The following is a 14,881-nucleotide window of genomic DNA, read 5'->3' as shown; positions in this document are numbered from 1 at the left end:
AGTAAATGCTTTGCTGTACATTGGTCATGACCCTTCAAAAGAGAAATTTAACAACTTTTTTCAAATGGCATGATAAACTGGCAGTCAGTACTTTTACCTTTTCTTATATATCTTTACTCCAATACCTTTTAGGCTAAAGGAGGTCTTTCTGGTCTGTTTGATGGAGCTGAAGTCGTTCTTGGTCCTGACACTTCTGTAGAGCTTTTGGGTCCAGTGCCACCTGAACAACAGTTTATTAACCAAAAAATGAGGCCTGGTTCTGGAATATTAGCCATCAGAGTCATCCCAGATGGACCAACTAGAGCACTGCAGGTAATAATTTATGATAAGTACTGACACGACACTTAGCATACCCTCTCCAATGCTGCTCAGCAAATGTTACTCTCCAATGTTACTCAACAAATATTCATTGAACATGTGTGCTGGGTATGAAAACATGGTCTTTTCATCTGTAACTCAGAGATCGGGTCTGCCTTGCAGAGTTCCTTCAAGTAGAAGTAAAATGTTAAGTATAAAGTATATGCAAAGTGTAAGTAAAATGTAAGATAATCCTAAAAAAATAAGAATTAAAGGAGATTCTGTTAATGCATACTATCGATCTTATTAATCATGCTAACAATTTCAATATTCGATATATTGATAATATAAATAACAAGTAGGTCTAAGCTCTTTAAACAGACAAATAAAGTGTGCTTTGAGGGTTAGAGTGCAGGGTTTTTAGAAAGGATTTGTGTGCCTGGATTTGGAGGTTGGGGGAGCTCCCTAGGAAACATAATCCTTCAGCTGAGACCAACAGTTGACTGAGGACGTTAGCCAGGTAGGGAGGGAAGATGGAGGGGCTGTGCCCTCAATAATGAGTGTGTTCATTCCATCGTTGCTTACTGAGCATAGTTCTAGGTACTGAGCATGTATATCAATGAATAAACAAGTGAGATTGCCTGCTTTCATGGAGTTTACATTCTAGGGATGGTAGACAATGAACAATCAACACAGTAAGTACATTGTATAGCCCTGGGGAAGTTGATTAGTGAAGACCCACAAGCAAGAGTGATCCCGGGCCTGGCTGGCACACATAACATGGTGACAAATAAGGCTGGAGGTAAAATCAAGGGCCCAAGCATTCTAAGCCTGAAATACAGACTAAAGATTCTGTGTTCTTTCTGAGGCAATAAGGAGCGAGGGAATGGCATCATCAGATAGCTCTTGCCTGCAGAGTTGGAGGGGTAAAACGGAGATGAAGAAATCACTCGAGGCTCTTCCACTGATGGAGCTGAGATCATGACAGCCTGACAGGGCGGGGCCTGGAGGGTGGACAGAAATGGAATGTGAATGCTTAGGAGGAGAGGTAGTCCATCTAACAGTTGATTGGACTTGGGGCTGAGGAGAGGAAGGAGTCAACCGCGGCCTCCAAGATTCTGATCTGGGCGGCTGGGAGGATGATAATGCAAATCAGGAAGAGGTGAGCGTAGAGCAGACGTGAGGGAAATAAGGAGTACGTTTGAGACACTGAGTTAAGGTAACTGTGTGCCATCCACATGACGATGTCCAAAAGTTATTGTAAATATGTGTCTGATGCTCACGGGATTGATCAGATCATAGTGCAATTAGACAACCAAGGAAATAAAGGTGTTGGCATGTAATGGTGAACTGTAACACAGGACATCATGATCGACAATACCATGTGCAAAAGCTGTCTTCTCTTAAGGGAAAAATGAGTACGGTGACCTCGGGGTGTTTCTATTTTAACTGGAGCTGTAATTCTGACCACCTACAGATACCTAACTCTATCATATAAGTTTCACAGGGTTTGCGGCTTGAGTTTATCAAGTAGACTTAATGCCAAGCTTGCTTTGTTACTTCTATAAATCTTAGCAGTGCTAAGCAGTGCTTTGGAAACCATTAATTTCCACGGACATATCGTGTATGTAGTGCATATAGTGACTTTTAACCTACACAGTGGCATGGGCTAGACGGGGCTTCACTGTGGAAGTGTGGGCCCTCACTGTATAGTGTTTTATTGGCTTCAGATAACAGATTTCTGCCAACGGAAAAATGACCGTTCATCATATGAAGTGGATGAACTTCCCGTTACAGAACAAGAGCTACAGAAATTAAAGACTCCAGAAACAGAACAGGAATTGGAAGTAAGTTTTGAGTGTAAATTTATTTCTTTGATCACCAATTTGTTTGTTTTGCCCTGTAGTTTTCTGAGTTTAGACTTTATGTTTTCTTTCTGCCCTGTATGAATTCTAAATATGATTTTGCTTTTCATATTTACTGTTATCACAACATGAATGTGTTATGTAAATGACAACTAAAATTTATGTGAAATCAGATATAATAAGTGTCACTATGTTAAGATGGCAATAAAACATGCTAACCTATCTGAATTTCAGTAGGGTTTTTTTCTTTTTTTTTTATGATATTATTTATTTATTTGACAAGCAGAGTTAGAGACAGTGAGAAGGAGAGACAGAGAGAAAGGTCTTCCTTCAGTTGGTTCACTCTCCAAATAGCTGCAACAGCCAGAGCTGCGCCAATCCAAAGCCAGAAGCCAGGAGCTTCTTCCCAGTCTCCCAAGTGGGTGCAGGGGCCCAAGCACTTGGTCCATCCTCCACTGCCTTCCCAGGCCATAGCAGAGAGCTGGATCCGAAGAGGAGCAGCCGGGACTAGAACCAGTGCCCATATGGGATGCCAGCGCCACAGGCGGAGGATTAACCTACTGCGCCACAGCACCGGCCCTAGGTTTTTTTCTTTTAAAGATTTTTTTTTTTTATTTGAGAGGCAGAGTTACAGATAGAGAGAAAGAGAGACAGAGAGAGAGAGGTCTTCCACACACTGGGCCACTCCTCAAATGGCCACAACAGCTGGAGCTGGGGCAATCTGAACCCAGGAGCCAAGAGCTTCTTCCAGGTCTCCTATGTGGGTGCGGGGGCCCAAATACTTGGGCCATCTTCTACTACTTTCCCAGACCATTAGCAGAGATCTGATGGGAAGAGAAGCAGCCGGGACACGAACTGGTACCCGTATGGGATGCCAGCACTGCAGGCCTGCTACGCCACAGTGCCATTCTCAATAGATTTTAAAGACTGGAAAACTAGTTTGTTTTTTGTTTATTTTATCTTTTGCGTTCCAGTTGACTCTGACCTTTGCCTTCCCTTGTTTCTGTTTGGCCACTGGAAAGAGGATGAAAAGTTTGAAAAGATGAGATGAACATGGAAAAGCACATTTTCTTGATATTTATCTAGTAATGTTTTTTAAAAAAGGATGCCTGTGTGTGAAGCACTGTGTTGGATGTTATTGATGTGCAGTGAGTAACCTATTAAGAGCTCTCCTGGGGGCCGGCTCTGTGGTGTAGCTGGTAAAGCTGCTGCCTGCATTGCTGGCATCCCATATAGGTGCTGGTTCTAGTCCCAGCTGCTCCTCTTCCGATCCATCTCTCTGCTATGGCCTGGGAAAGCAGTAGAAGATGGCCCAAGTCCTTGGACCCCTGCACCCATGTAGGAGACCCAGAAGTTCCTGGCTCCTGGCTTCAGATCAGCACAGCTCTGGCCGTTACGGCCAACTGGGGAGTGAACCAGTGGATGGAAGACCCCTCTCCCTCTCCCTCTCCCTCTCCCTCTCCCTCTCCCTCTCCCTCTCCCTCTCCCTCTCCCTCTCCCTCTCCCTCTCCCTCTCCCTCTCCCTCTCCCTCTCCCTCTCCCTCTTCCCCCCTCCCCCTTTCTCTGTGTGTAACTCTGACTTTCAAATAAATAAATCTTTTTTTAAAAAAGAAGAGGTTTTGTCCCAAATATAGAGAAGGATTCTGAGTTGCAGTCCTATAAATAAAGTACAGAGCATCCCAGGGCTCTGATGGGTTCTGTTATCTCGCTTGGAGTCCTGGCTGGAGTGGGGAGTGTGTGTAGGAGGCTCGCAGTGAGATGACAGCATTTGAACCGTCACGGTGGATGATGAAACTTTGCTCAGCAGTTGTCAGCTGCTTGGAGGTGAAGCGTAGAGGGATTTAATGCCATTTATTTTGTATACTCTTCCTGGCTATGAGCTACCTTTTAAACAGTCAGTGTGCCGTGTTTTGCTTTCCTTTCAGGTACTTGTGAGGCTAGAAGGTGGCATTGGGTTGTCCTTAATTAATAAAGTCCCAGAGGAACTGGTTTTTGCAAGTCTTACAGGAATCAATGTGCACTATACACAGCTGGCAACCAGTCACATGCTGGAACTCAGCATACAGGATGTACAGGTAAGAGTGAAGGTTCGGAGTTGTTAATCTCTGAAAACACGCCTAGAGCTGATGTGTGGTGTGCTAAAAACATCAGTGTTCTGAAGGAAGTGTCTTGTAGCCTTCAAAACAAATCACTCCAAATAGTAGTTATTTTTTGCTGACTTTCCTGTGCAGCAGAATTCTGACTCTAATAGCTGGTCCATAAATAAGTTAGATAACAGCCAGGGCAGCATACACAGGGGAGGGTGGTCTGTGGTTTCTCTGGTGTTAGAAAGAAGACAATAGGAATCCATCCAGCCATCATTGGGAGAAAGTCACACTCGTCACAAGGAGAGAAGGTAAGGGGACTGACATTCCAGTTTTGGTTAAGGTGGAATCATGAGGACTCTTCCGCTTGGAACAGCCCCCAAGCCTTATTACAGTAAGGATAAGACACTGGACATCAGATAGCGAAGTGCAGTGACCCATGAAGGGTTGAAGCAAAAGAGGTGAGCCCTGCGGCTGCCATGCTCACCAGCTTAGAAGGTTCCCCGGCCACAGACTGGGAAGGGAGATGGGATATAATAACTAATCTTACAGGAAGTTGCCCCAAAGTACATCATAATCACACTCCTCAAACCACTGATACAGCCAGAGGACAAAAACCGTGTTATGTTCTTTGGAACAAAGATGCAAGTGACTACCATTTCTTTCTGGGAACAGTGCAAATGTGAGCATAGTAAGCAGCATCTTTAAAATGCCAAAAAGGGAATCAGCATCGTTCCCTAAAGCTGAAGATATCCTCAGATACATACAAGCTGAAAGAATTCACTGTTGTTGTAGACACACACTACAAAAAGTGTTAAAGTATGTCATTCACACAGAAGGAAAATGGCACCAGACAGAAATTTGGTTTGGAAAGTGTAATGAAGAACACCTGAAATGATAACCTGATGAGTGAGAACATGATTATTTGCTTCATATTTAAATATCTTACAGAGAGAATTGACTGTATAGACAAAAATAACACTGTATCTGAGGTCTGCAGTAATAAAGAATAAAATAATGACAACAGTATAAAAGCAAAAGGGAAGTATATTGTTACAATCTTAAACATGAAGTGGTGTAATGTCACCTAAATGCAGACCGATCAATTAAAAATTAAACATATATACTATAAACCATAAAGCAGCCACCAAAATAACATGACAAAGAGCTAGAGTAATCCAACAAAGGAGATAACAGGAAATCATTAAAAAAGTGATCGGGACCAGTGCTGTGGCGTAATAAGCTAAGCCTCTGCCTGTGGTGCCAGCATCCCCTATGGGCACGGGTTCATGTCCCAGCTGCTCTTCTTCTGATCCAGCTCTCTGCTGTGGCCTGGGAAAGCAGTAGATGGTGACCCAAGTCTTTGGGCCCCTGCACCCAACTGGGAGACCTGGAGGAGGCTCCTGGCTCCTGGTTTTGGATCAGTGCAGCTCCGGCCATTGCGGCCAATTGGGGAGTGAACCAATGGATGGAAGACCTCTCTTCTCTCTCTCTGCCTCTCCTTCTCTCTCTGTAACTCTGATTTCAAATAAATAAATAGATCTTTAAAAAAAAAAAAAAGAAGAGTGGTCTCAAAGCAATGCATTCAGGTGTCATCTTAAGGAATTTTGGAGACTGGAACTGTGCTGTAGTAGGCTGAGCTTCTGCTTGCGATGCCTGCAATCGATATGGGCACCGGTTTGTATCCCAGCTGCTCTTTTTTTGATCCAGCTCTCTACAGCCTGGGAAAGCAGTGATGGCCCAAGTGTTTGTATCACTGCACTCACGTAGGAGACCTGGAAGAAGCTCCTGGCTCCTGGCTTTGGATCAGCCCAGCTCCAGCCGTTATGGCCATCTGGGGAGTGAACCAGCAGATGCAATACTTTTCTGTCTGTCCCTCTCTCTGTTGAAACTCTCTTAAATAAATAAATAATCTAAAAAAATTTAAAAGTTGTGAACCCAAAATAAACAAAAGTAAGTAAATAATAAAGAATACAGTGGAAGTCTGAACTGGAAATCAGTAATCATAGTACAGAAAAATCAGTATAATCAGAAGTTGGTTCTTTAAGAAGAAAAAAAACTAACAGGCCTTCAACCAGTATGATCAAGAGGAAAATGGAGAAGACACAAATGACCAACATCAGGGGTGAGAGGAGCCAGGACAGCCAAGTGAATGACTGCTCTCTGGGTGGGGCTTTTGAAGGGCATTGTCTGTAGTGAGTCTTTGTGAGGCTGCGGGGTTTTCCCCGTAAGTGTAGGGCTTTGTCATGCTGCAGGATGCTGGGGTGGGAATGGTGGGCACAGGATAAGTTAAGCTGCCACAGAACTCACTGTTCATACCAAGTTTCATCTTATTTCTCGAGTAAATACTCTTTGGATCGTTACAAGCCTTTGATTCATATTCGTAATTCTGGAGAAGTTGACTTTGATGACTTTTGGCAGGGTTCTTTTGTCTTGCTATCAGAACAACTCCTGTGTCTCTCTGTGACATCATGCTTGGGACCGTTCTCCTTTATAACCTCTGCCAAAACTGAATTGTGTCTAGGAAACTAGTTGCTGGTAAACATTGCAAAAGAAGGATCCAGAGCCCAGACTACGGTTCCTTTCTCCCAACAGCCAGCCTATGTTCCTGCTGGGCGTGTTTAGCGGATCCCTGGGACAAGGCTGCTGTGTCCCCCCAAAACATTACATAGCACTTCCAGACTGTCAGTGCCAGGCCTCTTTTCAGGGGAGTCATTTGCCATAAATGGCAGTTAATTTAGGATAATCACAACTCATCTGTGGACAGATAGAAAGTATTTTTCTTTCTTTTACTTTTTTTTTTCAATATTTATTTGTTTATTTGAAAGGGAGAGTTACAGAGAGGCAGAGGAGAGATAGAAAATCTTCCATCTGCTTGTTCACTCCCTAGATGGCTACAACGGCCAGAACTGCGCCCCATCCAAAGCCAGGAGCCAGCAGCCTGTTCTGGGTCTCCCTCGCAGGTGCAGGGGCCCAAGGACCCGGGCCATCTTCTGCTTTCCCAGGCCACAGCAGAGAGCTAGATCGGAAGTGGAGCAGCCGGGACTCGAACTGGTGCTCACATGGGATGCCGGCACTGCAGGCTGCGGCCTTACTTGCTATGCCACAGTGCCAGCCCCTCTTCTACATTTTTGACCTTTTTCTTCTGAAGAATAAAAGGAGGGACGTTGTCACTTGAAGTAGCCTGGGAAGATCTTCCTGAGGAAGTGAGAGCTAAACTGAAACATGAAAGTGGAAAAAGAGCAGACCACAGAGAAGGAAAGCCATCCCAGGGAAGTTCAAAGACCTTGAGGAGAGAGGGACTTGACTACATTTGAGAAACAGTGGGGAGGCTCCTGTGTAGACTAGAGCAAACTAGGAGGAGAGTGGCATGTGGTTAGGTTGGGGAACTTGGAGTGTATTGATTCATGCAGACCTTGGAGGCTGTGACGAGAAGTTTGGTTTTTATCCTAAGAGAGAAGCCATTAAAGGGTCTAAAGGAAAAGAGGGTATGGCTTCTTATATTTTTGTAAATGTTTGTTTATTTGAAAGGCAGAATGACAGATTTATTCCATCCTCCAGTTCGCTCACTAAATGTCTGCAACAGCTGGGTCTGGGTGAGGCCGAAGCCAGAAGCCAGGACCTCCGTCATGGTGTCCCACGTGGGTGGCAGGGGCCCAGGTACTTGGGCCGTCATCTACTGCCTTCCCAGGTGCATCAGCAGGGAGCTGGATGGGAAGTGGAGCAGCCTGGACTCAGGCTAGCACTTAGATTTGGGTTGCTTGTATTGTAAGTGGTGTCTTAACCAGCAATACCGCAGCGCCAGCCTCCATTTCTGTTTTTCAAAGATCGCTTTGGAGTACACTGTAGGGAGCAAGAGTGGAAGTCAGGAGAAGTGCACTGAGTCTCCCGCCCTTCCCTGCACTTTGAGAGGCAGCAGAAGGAGAGCCCGCATACAGGGTGACTGTGTGGAAATCCAGGCAAGACCATGGACGGGTCAGAGGATTTGGTGCAAGAAATACCTGCATTTGAATCCCTGCTTTTCCGCGTGCTAGCTCTGTGAATGTGACCGAGTTCATTTAACTTCTCTAGACTTCTGTTGATTTGTTGATACAAACCCAGTCTTTGGGGTTGTAGTAAGGAATATGTTAGAGGGTGATGTGCAAAAAGTACCCATCGATGGCTCGGCAGGGGTCCCCAGCAGATGGCCCCCTCTTGTCTCTTCCATGCGCGGACCTTCAGAGTACAGCAGGGTGTGAGGGTGGCTGTCCCCTGCAGGGCGTCCCCTTTATCCACCATTTGAGTGCAGCCTGTGCACACTGTTGGGCTGCTGACTGGGACTTGGGGGGTAGGGTAGGTCCTAATGCCACTCACTTCACCCTTGTATTCCTGAGAAGGGAGTTGACCTTAGAACATGGAACTGTTCCCATTTGTTAGCCAGTTGAGCTACTGATTCTCTAGGTTAATTGCCTTCAGGGAATTTGGAGCAGGAGAGAACATTGGTAACATGTGGTTAAGAACACTGGCTTTAGGTCAGATAGCCCTGGACTGAAGCCCTAGTTCTGTCATTGACGTAACTGTATGACCTTCAGCGAGGACCTCACTCCTTAGCTTCAGCATCTGCGAAGTGAGGTCAGTCACACTTGGCTGTCGTAAGGGTTGCAGCAGAACCCATAGTGCAAGAGCAAGTGTCGTGAGTAGTCGGTGACTTGACGAGCTAGTGCATATGAGGTGACCAGTGTAGTACCCACATAGTACTCAGCTAAATGTTAAAAATGCTACATTGTTAAAGTTTTGATTCATTAATGCTTTCTTAAGTAAATCATTTTATTTTTAAAGATATATGTATTTATATGAAAGAGTTAGAGAGAGAGAAGGAGAAATCTTGCATCTGCTGGTTCATTTCCCAGATGACCGCAACAGCCAGGGCTGGGTCAGGCCAAAGCCAGGAGTTAGGAGCTTCTTCCAAGTCTCCCACATGGGTGGCAGGCACCTAAACACTTGGGCCTTCTTTCACTACTTTTCCCAGACTATTAGCAAGAAGTTGAATGGAGAGTCAGTTAGCTGGGACTTGAACAGTGCCCATATGGGATGCTGGCATTGCAGGCAGCAGCTTAACCTCTGTGCCACAGGGCCCGCTCCTCATTAATGCTTATTATTTGAGAGGCAGAGAGCAAGAGGGCTCCTATCCACTGGTTTACTCCCCAAATGCCCAAAAAGGCCAGGCCTGGGCAGGGGCCAAAGCCAGAAGCCAGGAGCTCAGTCTAGGTCTTCTGCATGGGTGGCGGAAAGCTAAATTCCATGACTATCACTGCTGTCTCCCAGGGTCTACTATATTGGAAGCTGGAGTCAGGAGACACAGCTCAGTACTAAACCCAGGTACTCCAATATTGGATGTGGGTGTCTTAAAAGCTAGGCTAAATGCGCATTCTCATCCTTTAAATTTTCAGTTGGCAAGTACAGATTGTGTATGTTTATCAAGTGGAACATGATGTTTGAAATATGCGTATGTTAAGGAATGGCTAAATGAAACCCGTTAATGTAGACATAACCTCAACTACTTTTTCATGGTGAGAAAATGTAAAGCGCTCACTGGCCAAGTGTGACTTCTGTTGTCACACTGTTCTTCCTTCTGAAGTGTTGCTGTTGCAGGTCTTCACTGTGGTTGCGTGCTTCCAGCTGCTGTTGAGCTCGAGTAAAATGTGAGGAGCCTGTGTGATGAGTCACCACTCAAGGTACAGTGAGAACTAAGCTTGCTTTGCTGTGTGCTCCTGTCCTAGGTGGACAATCAGCTCATCGGTACCACTCAGCCCTTCCTGCTGTATGTGACTCCCGTGAGCAATGAGAGCGAGGCCGTTGAGACTGGCCCTGCCGTGCAGGTCAACGCGGTGAAGTTCCCCAGTAAGAGTGCACTGACCAACATCTACAAGGTGGGCTGTGGGTCTGCTGCGTGCCGCAGGGCTGATTCCTTCCCTCACAGCCAAGTCAGAGCAGCAGTGCCGGCTGCGGACGGAATGGTTACACAGGGTTAAGGCACGTGCAACGTGCTAGGTTGTTAAGGGGATTTACAAGAACTCCGTCCTTTGGCACCTTGCATTTTCAGTTGTGTTTTCAGTGACCCTGCAGGTGATCATTAGATAGTCCTGAGTCCACAGGGCAGTCTTCCTTCATTAGAGCGACATCTTTGTGGGAAGGTGCAGCATCTTCTAGATCAGTCAGAGCTAGGTGGGGGCCAGATCTCAGATTAAAAATAGAGTAATCCAGAGATTTGGGAAAAGGGCTGAGGGGCAGACATCTGGCTACCGCAGTATTCACTCAGAGCAGATAGTTCACAAGTGGCAAATTCTCTTCCTTGGGGAAGTCTCCACGCACAGGCTGCTGTGACAGCTACAGACTACACAAGTGGAAGCCGGGTAAGAGGCTGCTTCCCTTGTTTCTGATCCTCGGTCACCAGCGCTACCGGGACCGAACCTATGGCAGCCTTGAGATTGACTGCTCCTTAGGAGAGCCGCCGTTCGTCCTGAGTGCAGGGCCAAGCAGCTCCTGCACCAAGTGCATCCCTGACAGGAGGGTGGTGAGCCATCTACTAAACATCACCTTCAATTCTTTTGAACTGTAACAGTGGAGAGAGTGAGAGCCAGGATAAGTTGGCAACGTGATTATAAAATCACATGAGACCCACGTCATGTCACTGGGGCCTTTTTAATGGCACAGATGAAAGTCGCCGCTGTTCATGCTATAAATCGGAATGTCTCTCTCTAGCACCTGATGGTCACAGCGCAAAGATTCACAGTGCAGATCGAAGAGAAGCTGCTCCTCAAGCTGCTCAGTTTCTTTGGCTACGATCAAGCCGAGTCAGGTGAGAAGGTGTTGTGTGTGTGTGCTGGGTGCCGGCTCAAGGGTGGCCTTCCTCAGTCTGTCAGCAGGAGTCCTGCACGCCTGCACGTTCCCTGTCTGCCTCCCCTCCTGAGCCGGGAAGCTGAGGCCCGTGTTCAGCTGTTCTCTGCAGGCGTCATTTGTCGCCTGAAGTGTGACTGCACTGCGGCTGCTCGGTGGGTCTGTGGGCGTCCTGCAGTACCCAGGAGGGAGCCTTTGGGGAGCAGACTCTCCTTGCTCTGCGTGTTTTGGTCCCTCTGCTCTAGGAGTGCAGAGATGTTCGTCATTGAGGAAACCACTGTGTTTCCCAACCTTTGTTTATTAAACAGATTCAGGCCAAGAATCAGAAATCCCTGTGGTGGCTTCTTGGGTTTAGTTGAGAAAAAAACTGGTTAGCCTCAGTCTGTTAACTTTTGACATTCATTCCCCTATGGCTTAGTGTCATTACAAAGACATCCTCTTTACCCTCTTCTTTGGAGAGGGCAGTAAAATAAGCTGTTCCAGCAGTGCTGCAGAAGTAATTTGGTTGGTGTCTCTTTATTTTATAGTCCTGCTTGCAGGTGGACTTTCCAGAGCGCTCTCTACAGCTTGGGAGTGAATAATGCCCAGCCTTGTTTGCAGCCTACGCTAAGTGTTGAACCTAAGGAAATGATAAGAAAGAGACTTTTTTATATTTATCTACCTATGTTGGCTTGAAAAAACAAAATTAGAAGAAAAATATTTTTGTTCTTCTTACCCAGGCTTAGAATTTAAGCTTTAAGGCTATTTGGGATCAAGAGTTAGAGCGCGTCTGTTTAGTGCTGTGCTGTCAACTTGGGTTTGGAACACCAGTGTCTGTTTGTGTTCAGATGGATGCCAGGTAGCTCCCTGGCAAGTACAACTTTACACTTGACTGGATATGCCTTTCTTGTATATGCTCCTTTTTCCCCCTAAGATTTACATATTCTTGTAAATTTGGTGATTTTCCTCTCAAGCACTGTGTAGTGGATTTAGACTTTTGTAAAATCTATCAGCCTTTCATTGGAACATCTCTTCTCCTTTCCATAGCTGTTCTGTTTTCTGAACAGAGGTAGGCAGGTCCGTGTTGCAGCATCATTGTTTTGTAAGTAGAACTAATGATCGCTTACACCATGAATCTGCGTGAGAAGTAGGTGGGTGCAAGCTCTCTGGCTTTATTTCTAAGACATGTGAAGCCAAGGGAAGACATGCTGCCCAAGTGGATGTGGTCCCACAAAAGAACAAACAGCACGTTGCTGTGTTTTAACCCATGCCCTTCTTTTTTATTTTTTGGGATAACATGTCAAAAATCTACCTTTTGGCCCTGTGTAAGTGGATGTCCACCATTCGCAGAGGGGCTATTGCTTGTAGTGGTGTCAGTTCCTTATAGTCTGCAGCCTGGTGCTTCTTCAGGTATTACGTTCCATTCAGATTCATTATTTCACTGGTGATAGTGTTTGTTATGATTCAGTTGTGCTGGATTTCTTTTTTTAACTTTTATTTAGTAAATATAAATTTCCAAAGTACAGCTTATGGATTACAGTGGCTTCCCCCCCCCCCATAACTTCCCTCCCACCCACAACCCTCCCAACTCCCGCTCCCTCTCCCATTCCATTCACATCAAGATTCATTTTCAATTATCTTTACATACAGAACCTCAATTTAGTATATATTAAGTAAAGATTTCAACAGTTATACTGGATTTCAAATCCTTATTTGGATATCATCTTATGTAATAAGTTCAGATAATCTGAGTCCTTGATAAAACAACAGTTTCTAGAAAGCCCATTGCCAGGGAAACACACCTGGGACCTTGGGCTTTCACACCTGTGTCACCAAAGGTGCTACCTTCCAGATGGTCTAAGTCACAAGTTAAAGTGAGGCTGGCATGGTTTTGTATAAACAGGACGAAGCATCTGTGCTCACGAAGAAGTGGAACTGGGGTGCTGCGCATGTTCCAGAACTCTCTAAAACCAAATCAGAGGAATATTTTCAGTTTTTCTCAACAGAAATACATTTGAATCATGAGTTTAAGGAAATTTTTTTCATGCTTTAAAAATGTTGCCTTTCTCCAGAGGTGGAAAAGTATGATGAAAACCTCCATGAAAAGACAGTAGAACAAGGTGGGACACCAGTTCGCTACTACTTTGAAAATCTCAAGATCAGCATTCCGCAGATCAAGCTGAGTGTGTTCACCTCCAGCAAGCTGCCTCTGGACCTTAAGGTGAGCGGAGCTGCGTCTGGGAGACTTTGTGCAAGTGATATTCCCTGGAAGGAGCGAGTGTGTTTGCCATGTGCTTGCTCGTCCAGCATCAGTATTCATTGCAGATATTTTTACAGGCTGCCTTTTTTAGAAGGTTTATTGACTCCTATGTATTTCTGTGTTTTTATTGGATATTTGAGTATGACTTTGGTAAAGATCAAGCGAGTAACTGAAGAGAGTAAACACAGGCGATTATGTAAAACCCGTCTATTTTTGTGTTGTTCCTGTCTCCCCAGGGGAGGGTAAAAGCCTGTGGTTCCTAGGGGTGCTCCAAACTCCAGGGACAAACCAAAACCAAGATGGTGTTTCTTCCTTTTGTGCTCAAGACCTGCTTGCTCTCTAGTTCTCTCTTCCTCTCTTCTGTCTTTGGAACAGTTGTCGCTGGGAATGTCTGCCCCCAGGCCTGGGGCCACACTTCTGCACACTTGGTAGAGTCTCCACACACCTTCATCTCAGCAGTAAGATGTGTTTTAAGGAAGGGAGCGGCTGGGATTCAAATCCAAGCCTGTCTGACTCTCAGTCTTTGTATTTTTTGCTATACTCTGCTGCCCCCTAGAACACAAGGAATCAGCGAAGTTTAGTCTTAGGAGGCCTAAGGATGCCCATGCTCAGCAGGCAGGGAAACTGAAGGTCCAGACCTGTCCAGGGCGTTCTGGAGCAGATGTGGAGCCAGGACACTATGAGGTCGTTCTGAGTTCGAACCCAAGGCCGCGCCTGGCAGCTTGCCCCCTTGGGTTCACGTTCTCTCCTCTGTTGTTCGTGAAGCTGGTTCGAGACCTCCTCCTCTCTATAACCACCGGTCTGAGCCTTCCCACCGCCCCACGCTGCCTCCTCTGAGATGCCGTAGGATGGTCTCTGAATGGGAACAAATAAGGAATAATTCTGGAGTCATAAATTCAGGTGCCCACCGGGGCGGTGCCAGCAGTGCAGTGGGGGCCGGTGCCTGCCGAGTGTGTGCACTTCAGCTGAAGGGGCCAATTGTTGTGGCAGAATGTGAACCCCGTGTTACCAGATCTTTAGATTTTTAAAGAGAAGCCGGAAATCTGGGTTTTTATGTGGAATCTCCTGGTTTTTAAATGCTGGCAACAAATTCAAGTTTCTTGTTTTCTCTTAAATCTTGTGGGCCTAACAAAACACACATGTGGGCCTCATGTGGCCCGTGGTCTGCCAGCTCACAATTTCTAAAATAGACTTCTAGGTACTGAGACAGTAGTCTGGTCAGCATCAGATCATATTTGGATAAGGATGAGGCAAGGGTGGCTGCTTCGTTGAGGTGGCAGACGGGCATGAGCAGCTGGGAGTGCCAGTGAGGCCAGGGGGCAGTGTCACCACTCCCGCAGCCACCCTGAGAACAGCATGGAGTGCCGTGCTCCGCTTGCTGCCCTGGCTGCTTAATTTGCTTTAATTTCATGTTTCCCAGGAGATTGAAGATACTTATAATTAGCATGGGAGTGAGGGGAAAACCATGAGAAAACCACTATCTTGTTAATATCCACAAGTATCCACTTGACTTATGTGAC

The 14,881-nt window shown here is 45.9% G+C and overlaps 1 protein-coding gene across 5 annotated transcripts in view; it reads left to right on the top strand.

Moving 5' to 3' along the window:
- Window positions 1–14,881, top strand: part of VPS13D (vacuolar protein sorting 13 homolog D) — a 276,465-nt gene that overhangs the window by 155,089 nt on the left and 106,495 nt on the right. For all 5 annotated transcript variants that reach the window (XR_016210247.1, XM_008275374.5, XM_008275375.5 and 2 more), the window contains 6 exons: window positions 133–312; window positions 2,028–2,144; window positions 4,088–4,237; window positions 10,006–10,155; window positions 10,988–11,084; window positions 13,174–13,322. Coding sequence is in view for 4 of the 5 variants with exons in the window: in XM_008275374.5 (XP_008273596.4) it covers window positions 133–312; window positions 2,028–2,144; window positions 4,088–4,237; window positions 10,006–10,155; window positions 10,988–11,084; window positions 13,174–13,322 (843 nt within the window). In the remaining variant the exon portion in view is untranslated. The remainder of the gene's footprint in view (window positions 1–132; window positions 313–2,027; window positions 2,145–4,087; window positions 4,238–10,005; window positions 10,156–10,987; window positions 11,085–13,173; window positions 13,323–14,881) is intronic.

Source organism: Oryctolagus cuniculus, chromosome 7, assembly GCF_051225735.1.
Source record: "Oryctolagus cuniculus isolate XC-2025 breed Fujian yellow rabbit chromosome 7, ASM5122573v1, whole genome shotgun sequence".
Classification (NCBI taxonomy): domain Eukaryota; kingdom Metazoa; phylum Chordata; class Mammalia; order Lagomorpha; family Leporidae; genus Oryctolagus; species Oryctolagus cuniculus.
Note: the sequence above shows the minus strand (reverse complement) of the source record. Positions and strands in the feature narration are given on the sequence as shown.